The following is a 24,810-nucleotide window of genomic DNA, read 5'->3' as shown; positions in this document are numbered from 1 at the left end:
TTGCCTTGGAGGAAGAGCAAAATCAAATTAGCTCCTTTATTAATGGCCTAGATTTAAATGCAATGTTAAAATTACTTAGCTCATAGTGAAATTAGCCCATTTAATTGCTAGTTTTGATCATAAACTGAAAAATGGAAACAAGGTAAGCCTAGAAGATGTCAAAATTTGCATTTAACAACGTTTTGGCAATTAAAATATCATTAAAATTGAATTTAGCAAGCTAAAATCAATCTTCAATTTCAATTCACCAATTTCTTTTAACATTTAAAATCTTCCAAGCAATATTTCAACCAATTTAATGTGATTTTGCAACTTAACCCACTTTCAATTTTGCAATGCAATTATAAATTTTTTCTTTTTCTTTTTTTTTTTAAATTTAAAATTAATCCTTTTCATAGCAACCAAAATTCAAACTCCAATTCCAATTTCACTATCAAAAATTTCTTATTCACCGAAAAAATTTGAGATTTTCTGAAATGACCAAATCTAACAAATTCATTTTTTGAAAATGCTCAAGCTTATACAATTATTTCAAATTTTCAAAATTCCATCTAAGTCCACAATTTGCAATTTTATCCTACTAAGCATCTTTGAATTCTGTTTAGCCTAAGGATAAAATTACATGTAAAAAAAATCAAGTTCCGCACTAGGTGAAAAACAAATCACATCAAATCTCATCCCTCCTGGCCAGAAGGTGTCTAAGGTGTAAAATTTTCAAATCGAAAACCTATGGACAACTTTGACAAAAAAATTTTGCCAAGGCAATTGAAAAAGGGGGTCCCCAAAACTTTTGGGACGATGATGTGAAAACTTCACAACACTACTCTCATAGGCTATGCAGTGTCTATCTTGCATCAGAACCATGCCAATATCTTCTCCAGATGCATCGCACTCCAAAATAGACAGTCAAGTGAAATCAGTTAATGCAAGTACGAGACAAGTGCTCTTTGTCTCTTTCATCTTATCAAAAGTGAGTTGTGCCTTTCCATTCCACTGGAAAGAACCCTTCCTTGTTAGATCCGTGAAGGGTGCACTGAGCTGAGAGAATCCTTTAACGAATCTCCAGTAATAACTGCACAGTCTGAAAGCCCTCGCAATTCCGTGAGTGATTTTGGGGGAGGCCAATCAAGTATAACCTAAATCTTCTCCTGATGAACTTGAACTCCATATTTACTGACAACATGCCCCAGGTACAATATTTCTGTCATACTGAATTCACACTTGGATTGCTTGCCGAAAAAAGATAGATCCTTCATGATCCTTAGAACTTCATCTGATGCTTCAAGTGCTCTTCCCATGTCCTACTATAAATAAGAATATCATCAAAAAATACAAGTAAGCACTTACGCAATTGTTTGTTGAAGATGCGATTCACACATGGTTGGAATGTAGTAGGTGCATTTGTTAATCCAAATAGCTTGACCAAGAACTCATAATGCTCATAGTGAAAAAGAAAGGCCATCTTTTTCACGTCTTCCTCCCTCATGCGAATCTGATGGTATTCGGAATGGAAATCTATTTTTGAAAAATAGACTGCGCCATGTAATTCATCCAACAACTCATCTATCCTTGGAATGGGATATCTATTCTTTATTGTTTTTTTATTCAATGCATGATAGTCCACACACATGCGCATCGTCTCGTCCTTCTTTTTGACCAATACCACTGATGACGCAAAGGGACTAGAACTGGGACAAATCCATCCTTTCTCTAGCAGTTCCTGAATTGTCTTTTTGATCTCATCTTTTAATTTCTTGGGATGGTGGTAGGGTGTGGTCATGACCGGCTTGGCTCTTGCTTCCAACTTGATAGTGTGTTCAAACCCTCGATGAGGCGGTATGCCAGGAAGAATGTCTATAAAAGCTTTATCATGTTCACTCAAAATATTCTGGAGATCATCCTAGGAAGGTGTTCATTGTCTTTTTATAGGTTCTGTCGAGACAAAACAATGTGCAACTCAAGCAACGTCATCATGCCAAAAAATTACCTCCATCTGATGTGCAGAAACTTCTTTCGGACCCTCATTTGCCATTCCATGGAGAACAACCTTCTTTCTATTGACAACAAAAGTGAAGTTCATCCGTTTGAAGCTCTAAGTGTATTCATCAAGTGTCTCCATCCACTATATGCCCAAAATAACCTCCATGTCATCAAGGTCCACTATGAAGAAATCCTTAGTCACCGTGTGATTTTCCATTGTGATACTTAACTGAGGAACAAGGTGCGTGCAAGGCAGAAGAGTCCCTCCGGCAACCTTGACCTAACATGCATCTCCATAGGTAGACCTCTTTGCTTCACCAGAGATGAGTTTATGAAGTTTAGTGTAGCCCCACTATCAAGCATCACCATGACCCTTTGTCCTTGAAGGGTTCCCCGTACACGAAACACCCTGCACCTTGGGCTACCGGCAAAGGCAATAGTTCCTCCATGTCGTACCAATGCTGCAATTCTTTCCATATCGTCCAAAGTAACCATTTTGGTGTCCTCGTGGGGTTGGTTGTCTTCGGAGGCTATATCTTCTTGTTCATCCTCATCATCGGACACGACCTCAATGTAGTGGATTTTTCCTTCCCTAAGGCATCTGTGCCTAGGTTCCCATGGTCCTTTGCAATTGAAACATGGTTTCTTTCTTCAGAGCTCATGTCTGGTAGTTTCATCCACATATGGCTTTCTCGATGGGGGTTTGTTATCTTTGTCCCTCAAAAACACCGACGGTTTGAAATGTAACTTTGCGAGGATGACATTGTTGATGATGTCATACTCTTTGCCTTCTTAATGGCCTTCGACAGGGTGGCAAGATTGAACCCTTTTACCCAACCCCTCAGTGGTTCTATCAGTTCATCCATGAAGAGCACTATCTATTTTTTTTCAGAAATGTCCTTGACCAAAACAGATAGTTTCTGAAATTCTGCAATGTACTAGTCAACCAATCCAATTTGCCTCAGCTGTGCCAAATCTTTGAAATTGAGTTATGAATCTTTACCGTCAAATTGATCTATCAATCTCTCAGTGAATTCCGCATAGGTATTTATTTGATCATGCCCCAGTGTGATGGTGTCGTGATGCCACCATTCATGCGTAACTCCCTCCAAGTGTAATGCCGCAAATGTAATTGCTTCTTCTGGCATAGGATTAAGTTGGAAATATTGGCCTTCATTACTCACGCTTGCACAAATATGGATCCGGATCCGTCAAATGGAGACAAATTTACCTTACTCAACTTTCTCCTGAGATCATCGTTAAAATATCCTTTGTTTTCGCCTCCCAAATATCTCATTCTTAGATCTGCATAATCTTTATAGGATATATCTTCCTCCAAATTCACATTCTTCCAGTCTTCTCTTAGTTGTTCTTGCATTTTTTCAAAGGTCAATTGCTTCCCTCTAGGTGGTACCTCCATCAATGGGGAAAAGACAGCATGGAAGGTCAAGAGCGTGTTGGATGGGGATTTGCTTTACCCAACACCGAGTCTACACTATGACCATTTTGTTCTCCGGATATTTTATTGGCTACCAACTTCTTGAGAGTCTCTTCCATGAGTCGTTGAGTATCATTGATCAATGCCTAATTCCTCGCAAGTTCTATCAATACCGTCACGAGTTCGACAACTATGGGTCCCAGTTTGGGAGCTATTCTATCAACAAAATGCGTTCTTCTTCTCTTTTGGCTATAAACTCTCACTCACCGTCCACAAGCTGGTAGGATCAAAGCTCTGATACCACTGTAACGTTTCATTGTTCGGCTACCCCTCTAGAGCAGATTCGTACAAGTATAAACCTGACAAATGTCAAGTCAAATTGCCCTATTGCACATGGAAGGAGGCCTAAAAGAGGTCATACGGTAGCTGTTAGGAGGCTAGCAAATTGATGGCCGTATAGTAGGGTTGTTGGTCGTGATGGGGAGAATGGACAGACAGTTAGGCCGTACAGGGAGTAGCAGAGAGCTAAGTCTGTGGGGGTATCACAAGGCCGCACGGTTGATCTTGATGGTCGTACGGTAGTCTTGGGACACAGTAGGTGAAGCCGTACAGGATATGTGTGAAGGTCGTACAGTATATGGGTGGATGTCATCCGATTAGTTTGGAGGCAGTACGACTTAGCTTGGAGGTCGTACAAGTGTGTAATGGTAGTGGCACAAAGTGTTGTGAGCAGTGAATGGGGTACGGAAGAAAGAATGACTAAAAATCTACACTTTAAACTAATAATCCTGAATTCATCAGATAATGCCAAACAAGAATGAAGATTTGAACACATACAACCTTCAATTAATATATGTGAAAATGATTCTCCGATTTGCCAAATCCAAACGAAGTGTTACAGGGGACGGAATAGAGTGAAATTTGAATCCCACCAATACCGGACAAAACCAAATAGGGAAGTTCTTTCACTTCCGAAATGGTGAACAACAAAGAACTCCAACAGGAATTCGCAGTACCTAGAAAATAATCCAAATTGCCTACTTAATGACTACCTACAAGCCATGCTTAAATACCTGTCAGGGAAAACTTTCTGAGGGTGTACAAAGATAGCCAACAACAACACAAACCACAAAAACAAAACAAAAATGGGTTCGCGATATATTAAATCAATCGGCCCATTAGTTTGATTAATAATCTATTTTATGACGGAAATATTATAGGAGAAGTGAGTTATCAAAATTTCTCAGGTACTCTTGATATACAAATTAGTATCAACTTCAATGATATTTATCAAGAGAACAAATTATCTAACTTTAAAACACTCTAAAATATTGAGTTGTCAAATAGCTGAAATCAAAATGTGATGAACTCTATCATGACAAGTATTATGATTGGCGACAACTAAATGTAGTCTGATCATAATGCATTCGTTATCAATGACTTCAGGATATCCGAAACAACAATATAATCTGTCATGATAACAGGTATACCATTTGTAAGATCGTCACCTTACAATGGTTACCTTCTGAATATATATGTCAATGAAAGATTGTCACCTTTCATTACATATCTGATGCAACCATGAAATAGTAGCATAAACACACATATATAACAAGAAAATTGAAACTTAATTTCAATATTTATAATTACAATTTAATTATACCAAGTTTGCCTCTGAAATATTCCAATTTGAACTTAGTAAGAGGTTTGGTAAGGACATTTGTTATCTGCTCATTTGTACTTATGTATTCTAGTTTGAGAACATCTCGATCTACCATATCCCTAATATAATGATAAGGTATTTCAATATGCTTAGATCGATTGTGGAAAATTGGATTTGCCAAAAGCTTGATACAACTTTGAATATTGCAGTGAATGATTGCGGACTTCAAAGGTTTCTTGAACAATCCAACTAACAATTTTCTCAACCATACTACTTCTCTAGCTCCAGTTGTTAAGTAACATGGATCTTTTTTGCAAATATACTAACATGGCCATTGTAATTGATGTGTTCCAAATGTAGATCCCAATCTCTTATAAATATAAGAGTAGGAGATATGTCTCATAAAGAGACATGTCTCTATGATTAATCGTTATTAGTTAATATATATTGATAATATAAATCAAAATATAACATATGTATTATATATAATACATATGTATAATATATTATATATATAATATTATATATATGTAGTATAATATTATATATCTATGATATATATATCAACATTGTATCTTATGATTAAATCAATCCAACTGTAGCTATAATCTTAACACTCCTTAGCTAGGAGGATTTGTAGAACACATTATGTTCTCAAGTATACAATTTCACTATAAGGCTAAATTTCTCAACGCTCCCTCTTTAGCCAAAAAAATTGAAGCAAATATAATACAAAATTTGAACACCACTTTAAGTGTGGTCTATGATAGATTTAAGTTATGGTGTTTGGCAAGGTCCGGCCTGAAGAACCATAACAATTGATTTTCATGGTGTCCAGCAAAATCTAACTTGAAGAACCATGATGAGTTGATTATCGAGGTGTTCGGCAAAAATCCAGCCCAATGAACCATAATAAGTTGGTTATAAAGGTGTCAGGCAAAATCCGGCCCAAAGAACCATGATAAGTTGGTTATCAAGGTGTCCGGAATCCGGCCTGAAGAACCATGATAACACTTGCTCCAACACATTTTGTTGTTACGAGATAGATCAATTATTGACAAGGTCGTCACCTTAAAATAGTGACCTCACACATAAGAAAGATCGTCACCTTTCATAACACAATTGTAAAAATTTGATCTTTTTGTAACAACTTAATGAAGTCTATTACAATACATTCGTTATCATGACTTTCAGCACTCTGGGACAACAACTTGATGAAGTCTGTCATGATAACAGGTCTACCATTTATAAGATTGTCATCTTACAATGATTAACTTTTGCTTATATATGTCAATAAAAGATTGTCACCTTCATTACATATCATATGCGAAATAGTAACCACCATGAACCAAGTCAGAGGGTGGTATAAGGCTTTCACCTCAATTCTCTTTCACAGAAAAAAGCATTACAAAGAATTTCACTTAGAACTTCTCCTCATAGAGAACATATCATTTACAAAGGATTGCACCTCAAAATTCTACCTCTTATCATCGATCTTGAGAAGTCAGGTCCTCTAGTTACTTCCTCAAAAGTTCTCTTCACCCAAGGATGCTTGTCAAACTCACTCTAAATCTGATTTCAATCTTTTGATTTTTTAGTGATAAGTTAATAATTCCTCATGATGCACTCAAGAGTAGGCCCATCAAGATCATGCAATCATACGCATGTATTTCTAGACTCCCTCTGAGTATTAATCTTCTAAGCTGTAACATCTGGATTTTCTACAACTACAAATTAGCTTAATTTAATATTCTAATATACTTAAATTAATATAAAAGCTAATTTAAAATTCTGAATCTAGATTAATTACTGAATATCAAATTTGTTCTAATAGTTGAAAATACTGAATTTTAACCCTAGTCTAAATTATTACAAGAAAACCTCAGCTAATCTACTTTAAAGAATCATTTTATGTTACTTCTAATTTACATGAAAGAATCTTTCAGATTATATAAAGAAATTTAAATAAACAAAGATACGTACTGATTTTCTTGAGAGACTCTTCCAATTAATTGACCAAGCTCTGACTTTGGTGAGGGGTGAAGCATTAACATGGGCTTAACCTCCCAACCGCGGACCTTTTTACTTATCCCCACAAGTTCTAATTTAATAGAACGGCCCTCCCTACCCTGAGGTCAGGCTTGGGATGTTCATCAATCCAGTCATCGAAGTACTCAGGTGGGTTGAGGTCCCAACAGCTATTCGATTGAATAGCTGAAGTATCAAGACAACAACGCGATCATTTTGTTGTGGCATGAATGCCCTTCTATCGCCCTGGCCAGGGATTTCAAAGGTGGGTTTTTGTAACCCGATCTCCACCGCTCAGCTTGACAATTAATCTTCAAAGTGGACTTACATGAGCTAATCAGATTATTTTGATTATAATTAATTATTGATATTTTTCCTGTTTTCTTTGTGTCAGGTTCATCTATACCTCACACCATTAACAGATCTTTAGATCGGTGATTCTTCGGTGCTTGAACTCGTTATATCTTATTCATAAGATTATCATTCTACATTCTCAAAATTTCCTTGATTTTTCAGAATTGATCATTATTACTGATTTTGGTTTATTGAAGCAGAACAGTTCATGACTCGGTTCTACAGATTTATAACATGGGCTGATCATGGAATAGTTCTATATTCAAAAGTATTGTTGATTGAAGTGGTATTGTCAAACAGAATAAAATGAGATCAGAAGTCTTAATACTATCATAAACATTATCTACCTTAATTGCTAAACAATGTTTACAACTCTGTTGGTTTTTCTACAATTATGATGAGCACAAGTGTAATATTATGACTGAACCTTTATACAAAACCCTGTACTCTGTTTCAACCCGACTCAGAAAGGAAAAAGACATAAAGGATGGAAACTCGTGAGCAAAGGAAATGAAAACGCTTTTAATACACTCTTACTTGATTACAACTACTAAGCGCCCTGTTGGTGAAGTCTTCAATACAAGTTGAATCCCGACTCTCAAAAAAGGTGCAAGAATGGCTTTCACGTGGCTCAATGAATGATTTCGTGGTTAACCAAAACGGGTTGCAGGCGATGCATATTTGGCAGGAAGATCATGGGATCTTAAAAGGAAGTCTGGAGCAAGTAACTCACGGCAGGGAGAGAGAGACTTTCATTTATCACCACTCTCAGATTATTGGTAGACAAAACCTGAGACCATCGCGAAGGCAGGAACAAGCGGAAACATTTGTTACTGTCATTTGAAAACGACAAAGGCAAAATTTAAAAGATATGAATCGGCTTTTCATCTCCTGTCGTTACAAGATTGAAAAACGTTTAGAATTCCCATCAATTAAAAATATAAAACGTTGGGACAAAGGGTGAAAAGTTTTATTAATATAATTTAATGTTATATTATTATTTTGGTTAGATTATAGTTAAGTATATTCAAAGTGACATTATTGTATTATAGATCCTTTTATAATAGTGCCACTTTGCAAATATTTAATTGTGATTCAAATCAAAATAATGATATAATATTAAATGATATTTCTTTTTTTTTTAAAAGGTAATTTTATTATTTAATTTAATAATCTTGTATTATTTTTTTTTAGCTCATGTAACTTTCCACTTTGAACTTTTATTGTCAAGCTTTAACAACCTTGCCATGGCATCTTTTTGATCAAACTTGATATTCCTGATAACTAGGTCACATGATCGTCCCATTTTCGGATGACCTCATTTCGTAATGCTTCCCCTCCTTCTCGAGTCTTTATCCTGCAACCTTCAAAACAGTCATTCTTGCCAAAAACATCAATTTCATAGTTCATAATTCGCTTAAATAATACCGTTAGGAATTTCATCATACATAATAATTGATTGAACAACCTAAAGAAAAATTATATTCATTTCACATGAACACAACGGCTATAAACTATATTCATTTCATATGAACACAACGGCTATAAACTATATTCATTTCACATGAACACAACGGCTATAAACTATATTCATTTCACATGAACACAACGGCTATAACTATCATGATGGAACAACGGTTAACTTCACATGAACAACCAAAATTTTATTCTGGTTCAACGTCTATCTTTTAACTAAAGATAAAATTTAAGCAAAAATTGGGATGTAACATAAGCTCCCGCGTTGCCTTAGAAGAAGTGTTATACTCCCTCTTAATGTAGAAGGATCTCATAATTTCAACTATCAAAGACGTTTGTTTTAAGAGCCACACTTTATCCATCTTGATCATCAAGGTCTTTGGAGCTACTATCATTAGATTAAATCTGCACAATATTTGGTATCATGTGTAAAGTACCAACCTAATTTTCCTATAAGAACATCCTCAAACATAAAGGAGAAGATCAAGGAAAATAACCCTTATAGTATGTATAGAATTACATATAAGAGAGAGACTAAAATGAGTAGATAAATGTAAAAGATAAGAATACTTATTTGCACGTGAAGATTCAGAAATTGTCTTCTTAGATTATATGAGGATGGAACATCTCCCCTCTAAAGAAGGTTCAAGTGGGAATGGAACATTGACTATTATTCCCCTCCACAATGTAAAATTCCCACTCATTCTTATATTGTTGAACAATTTTGCATCAAATCAAATATGGATTCCTTTTTTTGTTTAATAGATCTCAGAACCTTAGTATGTTTGTACCATGTTGAGTATTGACTATTAAGGGTTCATTTATCATTTTATCATTTTACTAAACTGAACCATTGTCCTAAAGAATTCTGCCATCTATGCAATCTGTTGAGACTCACTGTGTAAATTAGAAAGGAAGAATATGTCAACAAAATTTGTACTTCCTAGCATTGAGGAGGAGAAAAATTAAATAACTTTTGTGCTACTGCAATGAGAAGTTGGCAATATCTTCCATTCAAAATCACATATACAACTTCTCCTCTTCCTTAAAATATTCCACCCCTTTTAATAGTCCATAGTTGGGCTGTCTCTTATAGTCGCTCCGACTTGATGATGTGACATTGATACTTGATACATCAAAATCTTCCACTCCAAAAACTTGTTGCTTGATGTCATTAAACAAATCATTGATGTGTTTTGAAAGATGAGTACTTTATGTATTGCTGTTCACTCATCATATGACTGACAATGTAAGAAGTTGTCAACCTTGTTTATGTCTTCAAGGAATAATGTTACTGAAGCAATAATGTTACTTGATTAGTTGATCTAATATCATAGCTAATGAAATGAGTTTGGACCCTCTCTTGCTACACTATCAGCAACTTAACAGTAAGCTTACTGCTTCTCAATATTGTCATGAGAGAGAAAGGAACTATATTATGCTCTTGACTATAATGTTTCCCATTCATGACACTGTATTGCCCCATAAACTATTCATTTTCTTTATAACTCCCGATAACGAAAGGGAATGAAACATGGACACCAATATTTATAAGGATGGCTCAACAAAAAATTTCAATCAATATCAAGTCTAATGAGGGACAATCATCCATGAATGATATTAACCTCTATCTTCGACTTCTTCTTTCTAGTTTGGTCTTTTAGTCAAATGAAGATCTAAACACTCATTAGGCTTATTAATAGAGGCATCAACACCCACTCAAGAAAACCAGGATGGATCATTTATTTTGAATTGTTTTCTATATTCTAGCAATAACATAACCAGTAGTAATTTCTGGAACAAACTTTGTCTAGAGAACCTTGCAAGGGATTTGGGATTAAATCACACAATGATATGCATGACGCCAAAAGTTTAAATGAAGTCGACACTCTCTTTAATTCTGATATGATCAAAATCTTAAAGGATCATTGCCACATATTCTCTATCCGCTCCTTCAGATGCATGTGTCAGACTCCCCCTGAATCTAAATCTCCCTCTTCCTGCAATAACATTCTCGAAGGAAAATATCAAAACAAATAGCTCTTATAGTAAAAAAAAACCTTAAATAATTACTCTTAATGATAATATAGTTTTAACTACAAGAAAAAAATTTAATTTTGAATAAACATCTATAAATGATCTAAACATTAAATCATGTAAACTTTTAATCTTTAAATATATATATATATATATACACACACACACACACACACACACACAAATTGAATAAATAAATATATAGTTCCACAAATAATTTCAAAGGAATCATTGAACTTACTATTTATACTTACTCAATATTGTCTCCTAGAATTTTGGACCTTGCTTGAAAATATGGAATATTCAAATTGATTATAATACTTACTTGATCAGGTCTCAAGACCTTAGCTTATAATGATTGTGTGCATTGGCTCTATTATTTTATCTTCTTAGATAATTGAGCGCATTTTGTATGTGTGGAGCCCACTCTACTTTCGATACCTTTATACAGTTTTTGTGGTTTGATCCACATTCTCTTTAATAGCTTGCCTTTACCGCGACCACATTCCAGACCTCATCGTTAATTTTCTTCGTATTCACATCACAGATGATCAATTCACATGATGTTATCCAATGTGTCAAAGATGGCAAATACACAATTGCATGAATGAAGGACTCATATATTTGAGGATGCACTACAGACTAGTAAAATATGTGATATAATATCACTCCTTTTGTGAATAAGTCAGGTACTTGAAGACATGATGCTAATGATCTATTCAACGAAATGCTTGAGACCGAACATCACACTTCACGGCACCAAGCCATAAGTCAATAGGTAGAACATACAAATGTATTTGAAGCATCGGGGCTCAAGTTCGCAATAAAGCATGGAAAGATATGAAGACAAAGAAGTAAAGGCATGGTGACTTTCCATGAAAGTGCCTTTTGATCCAAATTATTCACACTTTGTAATGGACATATGACATTGAAAACTAGGGGTTTATTGTATATTCCCAAAGGTGGTGCCAGAGATTGACTTAAGCACTCCACAAGTCTAAATTGATCAATAGTAGAAGTTAATGGCATCAAAGCAGACATTGATAATATGGACTTGAATCGACATTAAAGCTCAGGCTCAAAATATTTAAGTTGATAGGTGGTAACAAGGGAGCATCCACCAAGAGTTTGATATAATGTATTGAATTCAAATATTGACCATGGGACATGCGTGTACTTCCACATTCAAGTCACAGCATGCAACATTGAGATAGGAATGTCAACTCAGAGTCTAATACGCTCATGGAACAGAACTTCACATGTGATAGTGGTTTTTAAAGTGACATTATCTAATATATTAGTGGTCAACACAAAGTAGCACATAGTGTCTATGGAGAGAGCCAGAACCGGATGCAAGTCCAGATGGGGTTGTGATTTCCCTTATTGTTCACTGATCTGGACTTCTCAATTCTTTCATCTTCCTGTTAGATGCTTTGTGTGAGAGTCTATAGTCAGCAATATGTAAAATTACTTATATTTGCAGCCTTGCTCGGAGACCATGTTAAGTAACATGGATCTTTTCTACAAATATACTAACATGGCCATTGTAATTGATGTGTTCCAAATGCAAATCCCAATCTCTTATAAATATAAGAGTGGGAGACATGTCTCTTCAAGAGAGACATGTCTCTATGATTAATCATTATTAGTTAATATATATTAATAATATAAATCACAATATAACATATATATATATATATATATATATATATATATATATATATATATATATATATATCTTATGATTAAATCAATCCGACTATAGCTATAATCTTAAAACCCATGGAAGAGGCCATATATTCTACTTCAATAAAGCTTAAGGCGACTAATGATTGTTTTCTATTGAACCAAGAAATCATTTCTGACCCAAAACTGAAACATCCTGTGGTACTCTTACGACCAGTAGAGTTGTTTGCCCAATCATAATCTGAATATCCATGAAAATTGATTTCAACTTGATCATATTTGAGACCCATACCACTTGAACCTCGTAAGTATCGTAAGATGCATAGCTGCCATAAGATATATTTTCTTTGGTTCACACATGAATTGACTTAATGTATTAGTTGCATAACAGATATCAAGACGAGTGTTTACCAAGTACATCAATGACTCAATAATTTTCCTGTAGTAAATAGGATCAGTAGGTTCAGATTCAAATCCATTCTTCAATTTATGTAGATTTGCTTCCATAGGAGTACTTATGGGTTTATAATCCATCATTCCAAACTTAGTTAAAATGTCAACAGTGTATTTTCCTTGATTTAAGAAAATGTATTCTCCTTTTGCCAGACTTCTAGAACTAGGAAGTAATGAAGAAGTCCTAGGTCTTTCATGTCGAATTTCGTTGTTAGTTCTTGTTTGCATTTAGCTATAAGATGTTCGTCACCTATTATTAGTAAATCATCAACATATAGTACATGTTTAATCATATCATCTTCAACTATTTTGAAGTATATGTTAGAATCAACTTTATTTTTGGAATACCCTAATTTTGAGAGATAGTTGTCTATTCTTTTGTACCATGCCTTGGGTGCTTGCTTAAGACCATACAGTGCTTTCTTTAGTTTACATACATGAGAGTTTTTGTCATGAGTAATAAATCCTTCTGGTTGCTCAATATATACTTCTTCAATTTCACCATTTAGAATCGCAGTTTTGACATCTATGTGATGTATCTTCCACCTTTTGGATGCTGCAATGGCCATGATGGTCCTAATAGATGTGTACTGGGCAAATGGAGCAAATGTTTCTTCACAATCTATTCCTTCCTTTTGAGAGAATCTACGAGCTACAAATCTGGCTTTGTATTTTTCAATGCTACCATCTAGTGCATGCTTGATTTTGTATAGCCATTTAGAAGAGACAACTGATTTATCTTTGGGTCTGGGAACAACATCCCACACATCATTTTTTAATATGGATTGGTATTCTTCAATCATTGCATCTTTCCAAGATTTGCATAATAATGCTTCTTTGACATTTGTAGGCTCTATTTTGAGGAGCTCAAATAGCAATGCTATATAGCATGAATTATTCCTAGTTCTCTTGTTTTCTCTGACTACTTCATCAAGTTCTATGTGATTTTCTTCTATCATTTTTCTAGCCCAAAGTAGTCTCTTTTTATTGTCAAGATTTTCAATATTCTCTGAATTTGGAATAGGAGGTGTAATATGTTTAGTATCAATCTCCCTCTCATTCTCTACTGAAATATTTTCATCTAGTTCAGTGGTAGGTTCTGAGTATGATTCATCAATGTTCTTGGAGAGATTAAAAGCAATGTCTTCTTCAAATTTACATCTCTGCTAATTTCAATGGTTCTTTGTCCAGGGACATAGATCCTGTAACCTTTGGATGATTCACTATATCCAATGAATAGGCCCTTCTTTCCAGATGGTTCTAATTTGGTTCTCTTTTTTTTGAGGAATGTGAATATAAAAAGGACACCCAAATATTCTTAGATGGCTTAAATCTGGCTTGTTGCCTATAAATACTTCTTCAAGAGTAGAATTTTCCAATATTGAGTGAGGAAATCTATTTTGGAAATAAACTACGCAATTAGAAGCTTCAGCCCACAATGAGGTGTGAAGGTTTTGATCATGCATCATGGCTCTGGTTGATTCAATAATGGTTATGTTTTTCCTTTCTACTACTACATTCTGTTGAGGATTATATGGTACAAAAAACTCCCTCTTGATCCCAACAGAAATGCAAAAATCTTAAAAGATTCTGAGATATATTCACCCCCATTATCTGATCTTAGGGTTTTGATTTTCTGTCCAGATTGGTTTTCAACTAAGGCCTTAAATTTTTTGAATTTGGATAACACTTTGGTTGATTCCTTTTGTTTAAGGAAGTAAATCCAAGTTCTCCTAGGATAGCCATCTATAAAAATCACCTAGTAGAGGCATCCGCTTAGGGAAGGTATAGATATAGGACCACATAGATCAATATGGATGAGTTCAAGTACAAAATTAGATTTGTGTTCACTTTTGGGAAAGGACCCTTTTGTGATTTTACCTAGGGCACATCCTTTAACAATACCAGAATGATTAGTTTTTAGACTAGGTAACCCCTATTACTATTTTTTCTTATAGATGATAAGGCATGAGAATGAAAATCACTTAGTCTTCTATGCCAGATTTCATTTGAGTTTGATATTTCATGATTTAGGGATAAATTTTTATGGTTACAAGGTTTATATAAACTTCCATCTCGAAATCCAATGGATATAGCTTTCTTGATGTTGGAATTCTTTGGCCAAGATTGTACTTTATCTTCTTGGAAGGTGATTCGATACCCTTAGTCTGCAAGGCCAGAGATGGAGACCAAATTTTTCATTATACCAAATAGAAATAAAACATTCTTAAGTTGAAGAATGATACCTAAATTCAGTTGTATTGAACATGATCCAATACCTTTTACATGATGTGTAGAGTTATCTCCAATAGTTACTTCCAATAGTTACTTCTTTAGAGGAATATCATTCAAACTTTCAAATTTATTCCTAAAGTATGTGATATCACATGATGCTCCTGTTAGCATAAATGTTGATGCTATGTGGTAGCATTGCAAAACATTGATATGATGTACTCATGACTATGTTTGTCATTGATGACAACATAGTAATAAGTCTATAAAAGACTGATAGAGCGGCAGACTATGATTCTTGTATTAAGAACAATATATTATTTATTTGTTAATGCATAATTACCAGCGCATACTACAGTATGTCTTTGTTACAAGGGTAAGTGCACAGAACTTGAATTGACAATGTACAAAAGATATGATTGATCTATAAAGAACCGTATGGAAACAGAGTATTAGGAAAGCAATTCCTATTGTGTGATTGCTGCAGGTCATTGTAAATGTAGTGAAAGGTTGCGCAGTTAACTGGAGACAATATACTGACCATTGATGATGTCAGAGAATGCGCACGTATAGAAGTCGCACACGTGAAAGTTTGTTCATAACTATGAGCCGACAACATTAATTAAATGTGTATTCATTTAATTAACGTATTATAATTAAGTGGGAAGCCGACTCAAGGATTTATTATCGAGCATGGTATAAAAGAAATTTGTTTTCCATGTTTAACATATAGAGAGCAAACAAGACTTGCGAATTATTGAGCAGCAAAGCACTACAGAAGCAGAATGACTTATCTATGCATGAAAGTGACCTTAAGGGTTATTATTACTAAGTACAAAGTTCCATATCTGATTGCATGATTTGAAGGTGAAGAAGTCTGACATACTGGACAGAGGAAGAAGTAAAAGCTTGTTTCACATCTATTATTCTTAAAGGAATAGTACTGAGGTCAATTGGACAGTGGGTTCGTGGATATGATCCTAAAGCTTTTTGGACAGTGGGTTCAGCTGGCTTCCACAACTCCTAACAGGGTTAGAATCTCCCAACAGGGATTCAAAGCCTCCTAATAGGGACTCGTATGTATTGAATGTGATTAATCAGACTCCTAACAGGGTCTAGCCTTTCACAAGGAACATTTATATTAGTACATCATCTTGTGGGAATGATACCGGGGTTTTCCCTCTGATCAAGGGTTTCCCTAGTCAACATATCTAATGTCACTGTGTATGTCTATCTTTCATGATTGCTGATTACATTGCTCACATAATTAAGTTTGATTTAAGCTGATATTAAGTTTGATTTAAGCTGATATTAAGTTTGATAATTATATTACTGATTCACCCCCCCCCCCCCCCTCGGTTATATTGTGAACATTAATTACCAACAATTGGTACCAGAACATTAGGTCCTTGAAGAAAGGGTTTAAAAACCTAAGGAGATCTATGCGAATATGTTCAGAAAGGAAAGTCTAAAATTTGATGGCATCAATTTCGACAACTGGAAGGACAAGATGAAAACTCATCTTTTGTGCATGGGTCCAGGATATTAGCTTGTAACCAAGGTATCTAAGGAGATTGCGGAAGAAGATGATCTTGAAAGTTGCACCAAGGAGCAGAGAGAAGTATTTATGTGCAACATAAGGGCAAGAGAAGCAATATTGTCAGCTCTACCTAAAAGTGAGTACAGTCAGGTAAAACTAATCAAAACATCTCATGAAATTTGGAAAACTTTAGAAGCTAACTATGAGGATGATACACATGCAAAAAGAGTTAGATTACAAAACTTGCATTGTGCATTTCAAGATGCTCGAATAATGAAAGAATAATGAATTTGTAAGAAGCTATATTGGCAAAATATCTGAGATTGTTGTAGGAATCAAATCCTATGGAGGAACCAAATCCGATGATGAAGTAATATGGAAGATCATGAAAAGTCTAACACCACCTTTCAAGACAGTAACACAGATGATTCAGCTAATGATACCCTGTACTAAAAATTTCACCAAAGAAACATTGCTTGGTAGATTGAAGCTACAGAATTTGATCTAAAACAATCTAGAGAATTAGCAAAAGTTGAGACAGCATTCAGTGCATTAAGTGTTAAACTTGGTCTAGCAAAGAATACAAAAGCACAAGAAGACATCGCCAGCAGCAGCAAAACTATTGAGGAAAAAATCAAAGGAGGAGCAGCTCTTCTTGTGGAAGTGTTGGACATGCAATGAATATGGTCATTATGCATCTAAGCATCCTAATAGAGAAAGGAAGTATAAGGGAAGATTCAAACCTAAAAGACCCAGGAATTGCTTATATGCTAATGAAGAAGAAGAAGAAGAAGAAAAATTTGACCAAAGCAAAAGTGAAGATGAATTGGGATTCGGAGCTATAAAGGAGGATAATCTTGACAAAGATATTAGAGAAGAATTTGTGCTGATTTCACAAGTTGAAAGGAAAGATTAGATCATTGATAGTGGTTGTTCAGATCACATGACTAGTGAAATGAGCAAATTTGTCAAATTCAAAAGTCATGATGGAGCGATTGTCAGAGCAGGGAACAATGTATAACCTGTCACATTACAAGAATTGGATCTATCAAACTTGATGGTAAAACAAATATTGATGATGTTTGTTTTGTTGATGGACTAAAACATAACTTGTTAAGTGTTGGACAGCTTGTGGACAGAGGTTACCAACTACAGTTTGGTAATGACACATGCATCATCAAGGACAAGGAAGGAAAATTGTTTGGTATTGGCACAAGAACCAGAGGTAATGTATTTCAGCTGAACATATTCAAAGAAGAAAGTCCTGCTTCTGACAAAAGAAAATTCGACACATGAGTTATGAAAATTCTTGGTGAGTTATCAAATTTGTGTAAAGAACAGAATATTGAGTTTACAGATCCAAAATCCTTCTGCTGCATACAAAGAAACAACAGCACAAGCAAAGATAGATCCAGAATAGAAGATGATACAAAGATAAAAGAAGGTATTGATCTGCTTACAAGGAGAGAACCTGAGGGTATGAAGTTTCTTGTTTGTTGGACATATAAAGAGTTTGGTCATTTTTCAAGTAAATGTCCTAAGAGATTGAGAAAAGCAAGAAAGAGTTTTCTTTCTAATAAAGATTAAGAATTCTTGAGTGATTTTGATAAGATTAAGAAAAGGGAAGTAGCAGAAGAGATAGCTTTGGTAAGTATTGTTGATCTAGAGGTTAACCATGAAAATATGGAAGTCATCACTAACAATGACTTGCAAAACAATGTGTTGAGAGAGAAAGTTGCAAAGAAAGAAATCAAACTAGAGTACGTTAATACTAAGGAACAAATTGCAGATATTTTCACAAAAGCCTTACCAAAGGATATATTTGAGTACCTAAGAGGTATGCTTGGGGTTATGCCCCTGCCTACTTCAAAATAGAAGATGCAAAGGTGCATTAGCCCAAGGAACAGAGCACCATTGTTAGACTAAATTGAATGTTGATGCTTTCTCAATGGGGGAGTATATGTGATGAACAGAGTCAGCAAAGGACTCTTGGTAATTGGTAATCGGTATGCAACAGTGTCTCTAAACACTTGAGTTGTTTATGGATTTATATACGAAAGTTGTAAAGCAACAAACTGGCTTGTGGTCATGCTGGTAAATTATTATATCTTTAAGCAATTGAACCATTTGTTTATTACCTTTGACATTGATGTCAATGGGGGGGAGAGTGACATAAAAAATATTCTATGTAGTTCAATTGGGAAGAAAGCGGAACATGATGAAGATGTGTATTTGGTATTCTTGGAACTTAGATGTTTTTGATGTTTTTCATCTATGTTGCCATGAATGCCAAAGGGGGAGATTATTAGCATGAATGTTAATGCTATGGGGGAGCATTGCAGAACATTGATATGATGTACTCATGACTGTGTTTGTCATTCATGACAACATAGTAATAAGTTTGTAAAAAACTAACAAAGTGGCAGACTATGATTCTTGTATTAAGAACAATATATTACTTATCTGTTTGTGCAATTTCCAATGCATACTACAGTATGTCTTTGTTACAAGGGTAAATGCACAGAACTTGAATTGACAGTGTACAAAAGATATGATTGATCTATAGAGAACCGTATGGAAACAAAGTATTAGGAAAGCAATTCCTATTGTGTGATTGTTGTAGTTCATTACAAATTTAGTGAAAGGTTGCGTAGTTAACTGGACACAGTGTACTGACCACTAATGGCGTCAGAGAGTATGCATGTGCAGAAGTCGCATGTGTGAAAGTTTGTTCATAACTATGAGCCGACAGCATTAGTTAAATGTGTATTCATTTAATTAATGTATTATAATTAAGTGGGATGCCAACTCAAGGATTTATTATTGAGCATGGTATAAAAGAAAGATGTTTTCCGTGTTTAACATATAGAGAGCAAACAAGACTTGCGAATTATTGAGCAGCAAAGCACTACATAAGAAAAGTGACTTATCTATGCGTGTAAGTGACCTTAAGGGTTATTATTACTGAGTATAGAGTTCCAGATCTGATTGCACAATCTAAAGGTGAAGAAGTCCAATGTACTAGATAGAGGAAGAAGTAAAAGCTTGTTTCATGTCTATTATTCTTAAAGGAATAGTACCGAGGTCAATTAGACAATGGGTTCGTTGATCTGATCTTGAAGTTGTTTGGACAATGGATTCAACTACCTTCCACAACTCCTAACAGGGATTCCAAGTCTCCTAATAGGGACTCACATGTATTAAATGTGATTAATCAGACTCCTAACAGGATCTAGTCTTTCACAAGGAACATTTATATTAGTACATCATCTTGTGGGTATCATTCCCACCAGGGTTTTCCCTTTGATCAAGGGTTTCACTAGTCAACATATCTAGTGTCATTATGTATATTTGTCTTTCATGATTGCTGATTACATTGCTCACATAATTAAGTTTGATTTAAGTTGCTATTGAGTTTGATAATTATATAACTAATTCACCCCCCCAGTTCTATTGTGAACATTAATTACTAACAACTCCACTGTCTATAATCCTTGTGTTTTCGTTGGAGTTTAATTCACTTGAGAGTGCTAGGTAGAATGCAAGGTTTTCATCTTTTTCATTTTTGACTTATGTTAGGGCTGCTTGAATTTTCTTTTGCTCTAGGCAGAAGTTATGAGTATGGCCAAATTTGTCACACTTGAAGCATTATACTTTTGACCAATCTCATTTCTTTTACGTTTTGTTCAATTCTTTTCTCTTCCATTTGAATTTCCCTTTCTTTCCTTTATTGTTGGTATTTACTTGAAGAGCTTTAATGCCTCCCTCTTGATTTAAACTTATTCCTCTAGATATTAATCTTGACTCTTCTTGAGTACATTCATTTTTAAGTTGTTCAAATTTTGGAAGTTCAAGTCGAGAACTTAGTCCACGAATGAATGTTTCCCAAGATAGAGGTAGTCCTTTGAGAGTTATAATGCCAAGTTCTTTGTCATCTACTTGATTTCCAATAGTTGCAAGTTGATCTTTCAACTCCGAGATTCTTGAAAAATAAGATGTAATTGATTCTTCATTGTTCATTTTTACGTATAGTAGATTTTGTTTCAATGTTAACAATCTACTAGTGTTATTAATTTCGACGGTATTCTTAATAGTGGAAAACACTTCATAAGATGCCTTAAGAATTGATATAGAAGGGAGAATGTGATCCTTCACAGAATCTATAATAATCTTCATAGCTTTATTGTTGTGTCTTTTCCAGGTTGTTTTGTCTGGATCAATTTTTGGTACAGGTTTATTTTCTCTATATATTCTTCTAGTTCCATCTCTCGTAAAATAATCATTACTCGAATTTTCCACGATTCAAATTTTGCGGCTCCTTCAAGTCTATCTAATGGTGAATTGAAGATATTTAGAATCTGATATTTAAAAATTATAAGGTTGAATTTCTCTATCAAGATGGCTCTAATACAATGTAAATGTAAAGGATCTCTGATAGAGATCAGTTGAGATAGATCTTTACTCAATATTGTTGCTTCAAACTAATTGAATAAGTCTGAATATGTTTCAGACTGAGTATTAAATACAACTGATAATATACAGATATTCGGTCTGAATATATTCTAATGATATTTTATATATATATATAATAGTATAATACTGAAATTGTTTTAAATTGAATATTGATCTGCTGTTGAGAGAGAGAACATTGCCATCGATTGATATCCTTCACCTCACGGCAATATCAATATTAATAGGATGGAGGAGAGTACATGTCCCTATGTGGACATGTATCCACTGTCGGCATTATAAGAGGAAGCCTGAAACAATCCTAAATTTGGCCCGATACAAACTAAGATTGCTAAATACATATTAATATGAATATCGGGTGAGTTAAGGTTTTTCTAAGTATATTATATTATATTATATAATATTTTATATATATATATATATGAGGATATGAGCATATATATATATGCTTGATATAATATATATGATTGACTTCACTAATATATAAATAATCATATATAGAGAGAGAATCATATACAAAAAACAGTACCAATAACACTTCTACTGAAGTTATATTTTAACACTATCAACTATGATTGTAAATCTATCTAGCATCAAATTTCCCCATGATATTTTTCCAGTCTCTTTCCTTCTTCATTACCATAGTAACCTCCAAAAAGTCATTTACATTAATACTTTTGCCCATTGCCCATATGTCCAATGCCTTGTAATCCAGAATTTCAAATGCACTTGGAGATCTTCTGGTATTAGATATTTCAAAATTCAAATCATTATCATATTCCTTTCAGCATCCACTACTATCTGAACTTGTATGACATGTTTTCAAGCATGGACATGTATAAAATACTGATTACTATTCCTTCTCATCTTCATCTGGAGAGTTTGAATCACCACATGTTCACTATCTTCTCCAATTCCACACCAAGTTTACCTTGTCCTGCTAAATGAAAAACAAATGATCAGATCCCATATGAGCTATTCTTTTGTTCTCAATCAAGTACCTGGTAAACTGGCTTACATAAAATCCCTGCTGATGTTCAATGCTGTTAGAGAAGTCAAAATGTCATGGTTGATATTCCATCTGAGAGCTGGTCAGCAAATTGCAAAGGACTAAAATAGGCGCTTTCATTCAACTTTGCAAGAATCGATATCTCTCTAACATGCCATGCAAATCTTCAAGTGTTATTTTTATGAAACTTTGAGTTTGCAAGAATAGATATGCCTCCCACCTGCCATTCACATCCTCAGCAGATGTTTCCAAGTAGCTTCATTGGCTGAACAATTCAATAAAGCATAACAGTAGTTAACAAGGTAAAGTTTCCTCAATTACTTTATGGAAATGTATCTCATGTTACTTCATAAAATAAAAGTTTACGCATACCTAAAAGTATGTTTACATAGAAAATCTCTTCCCAACAAAGCTAAAGTGAACATCAAAGCCTGTACCTGGAAAGGAAATACACCAAGTCTGCCAAAGGTGAGATCCACTCAAAGAGAGGTGGCAATGGATGAATACCTAACTTCTGCTTGACAATTTCCGAAAAGTATAATGCTGTAAGATGTGCTAGCAAATATAACAAAGGAAGCTAATAAAAGCCCAATCTATTTGCATGCTGCAGGTTCTGACTCATTTTAATAGATAGCAATATGATAAAATGCCCCTACCAGATGGACGAACTTTGATTGTAAAGCATCTTGGTTTTCTTAATGGAGATTTATATTCAAATCCCTAAGAGGTATGTTAAGTGTTTTACATACAAATATTGAAATATTTAATCATGTAAAATATCACATCCAAATGAGGGTTAGGCCTAGCGAAAGAATGAAGGCAGTTGCAAGTTTTTGATAAACATGACCAGAAGGATACCTCTCCATCATCACATTTAAACTATGTACACATGTTGAATGTTTAGGGAAATCGACTACCACAAACAATTGAGAGTGGGCTTGCTGAGCAGGATGAGACCAGTTGCGATTCCTAAGTAAATTTCATAGTAGCGATACAACTCAGTCATCACATTTGAAATAGATGGGCACCTTGACAGGTGATTTCATCAATAAAATAGCTGATTAAATGCCCACTCTTCTGCATGACTTGATTAGTGTGTATCGCTTCTGGATATTTACTAATGCCCTGTACTTTCACACAGTGTTATATTAACGTGGACGGAAGCTACCACATAAATTAACATGAATCACTTTGCGCACTATATTTGATTTGTCATTTTTATGGACAGGGTATCCGTATTCTATATGTTAACGAGTTGAGCCAATTCAGATGAGCAACTGTTGCTTCAATATGACTTGAAGCGCTTGAACAGAACCCACTAAATTAACTGTTAAGAGGGATTTGGAATAACATTGTAGTATTATTATATGACACTCTGCTTCTAATTACATTTTCATTTTGCATATTTAGCTATGTTTCTGCAACTAATGGGCTATGTCAATCTTATATGTTTAATGCCTTTGATGGTCATCTACTTCTGATAAGGTTAAACAAGGAAAATTCCAAGACAAAATACATTGAGGAATGGAAAAAGGGAAAAAATGTCTAGAGTCTCGCCCATTACTGGTGATGAAAAATAAGCAAACATTGGAAAAGTAATGGGAAATGAGGGTACCGTGATGAGAATAGGAGTAGGCCACCCTCCATGAATAAACATGGTCTCCTGGTCGGAGATCCTCTTTGCTGATCCTATTAGGAAATACTCCCATGATTAAGATTGTAATAGTTGAAGACAAGCTTAAACTCTTCAGTTGATCTGTCTAAACTGAAATCAGAAGAAGTATGAAGGCTTTAAAAATTCTCATTTGCTCTCCCATTCACTGGTTTTACAGGGACTCCGATTCTAAGATTTTGTGGGAGATAGCGGACAATTCATTACTTCCCTCTTAAGTATGCTCGTTCGCTCACTATTCCCATTCTGGTTTTGTTTGTGTAGTAAGTAGGTGAGGTTTTAAACCTGGCCTAGTTAAAAGAAGTGTTAGCCCGCGCATCCTCACTTCGCGGGATTGAGAAAAAATGAGTTTAGTTTTCTTCATACGTGACGGATCGTGGAAATGGTGTTGCAAATAAAATCAACATACTAAAAAGCTAGATATACACCACATAATTTCAATTTTTAATCTTCAACATTAGACTTTTTTTTATGGAATTTTCAAATATCGAAGGGTCAAAAATAGTCATTTTAAAGTGTTCTCAAAAGAAGACTCTTAATTTGCCAATAGCAACTCATACAAAAATAAAATTCCTTAATTAACAAGCATAATAATTACAAAATATAATATGAATTGAATGTGCCCTGCTCACATTGCATATTTAAGCATTAAAAAGAGATTGTACTAAAGTCATTCAACACCTTGTGTTAATCATTAAAGGTCTCTCAAAAATCAAGGGAACGAAGGGAATGGGATCTTTGCAATGGTCATCTGCAGGTGGAATCTCAAAGG

At 34.6% G+C, this 24,810-nt stretch overlaps 1 protein-coding gene and 1 long non-coding RNA gene across 2 annotated transcripts in view; both read right to left on the bottom strand.

Moving 5' to 3' along the window:
• The window catches only part of LOC149559955 (protein LEAD-SENSITIVE 1-like), a 98,183-nt gene extending 73,758 nt beyond the window's left edge, over positions 1 to 24,425 (bottom strand). The window contains exon 1 of the mRNA XM_089824375.1: positions 23,982 to 24,425. Coding sequence (XP_089680501.1) covers positions 23,982 to 24,075 — 94 coding nt within the window. The 5' untranslated portion in view covers positions 24,076 to 24,425. The remainder of the gene's footprint in view (positions 1 to 23,981) is intronic.
• LOC149559956 (uncharacterized) lies at positions 21,969 to 22,845 on the bottom strand. The gene is made up of 3 exons (XR_016363643.1): positions 22,804 to 22,845; positions 22,376 to 22,586; positions 21,969 to 22,294 (listed from the first exon to the last, which is right to left on the bottom strand). It is a non-coding gene; the product is annotated as an uncharacterized LOC149559956 (long non-coding RNA).
• Positions 24,426 to 24,810: the final 385 nt, after the last annotated feature.

Source organism: Cupressus sempervirens, chromosome 4 (assembly GCF_028749045.1).
Source record: "Cupressus sempervirens isolate cs-2001-9-10 chromosome 4, ASM2874904v1, whole genome shotgun sequence".
Lineage (NCBI taxonomy): Eukaryota > Viridiplantae > Streptophyta > Pinopsida > Cupressales > Cupressaceae > Cupressus > Cupressus sempervirens.
The sequence above is the reverse complement of the archived record's forward strand: the minus strand, read 5'-3'. Positions and strand labels throughout refer to the sequence as shown.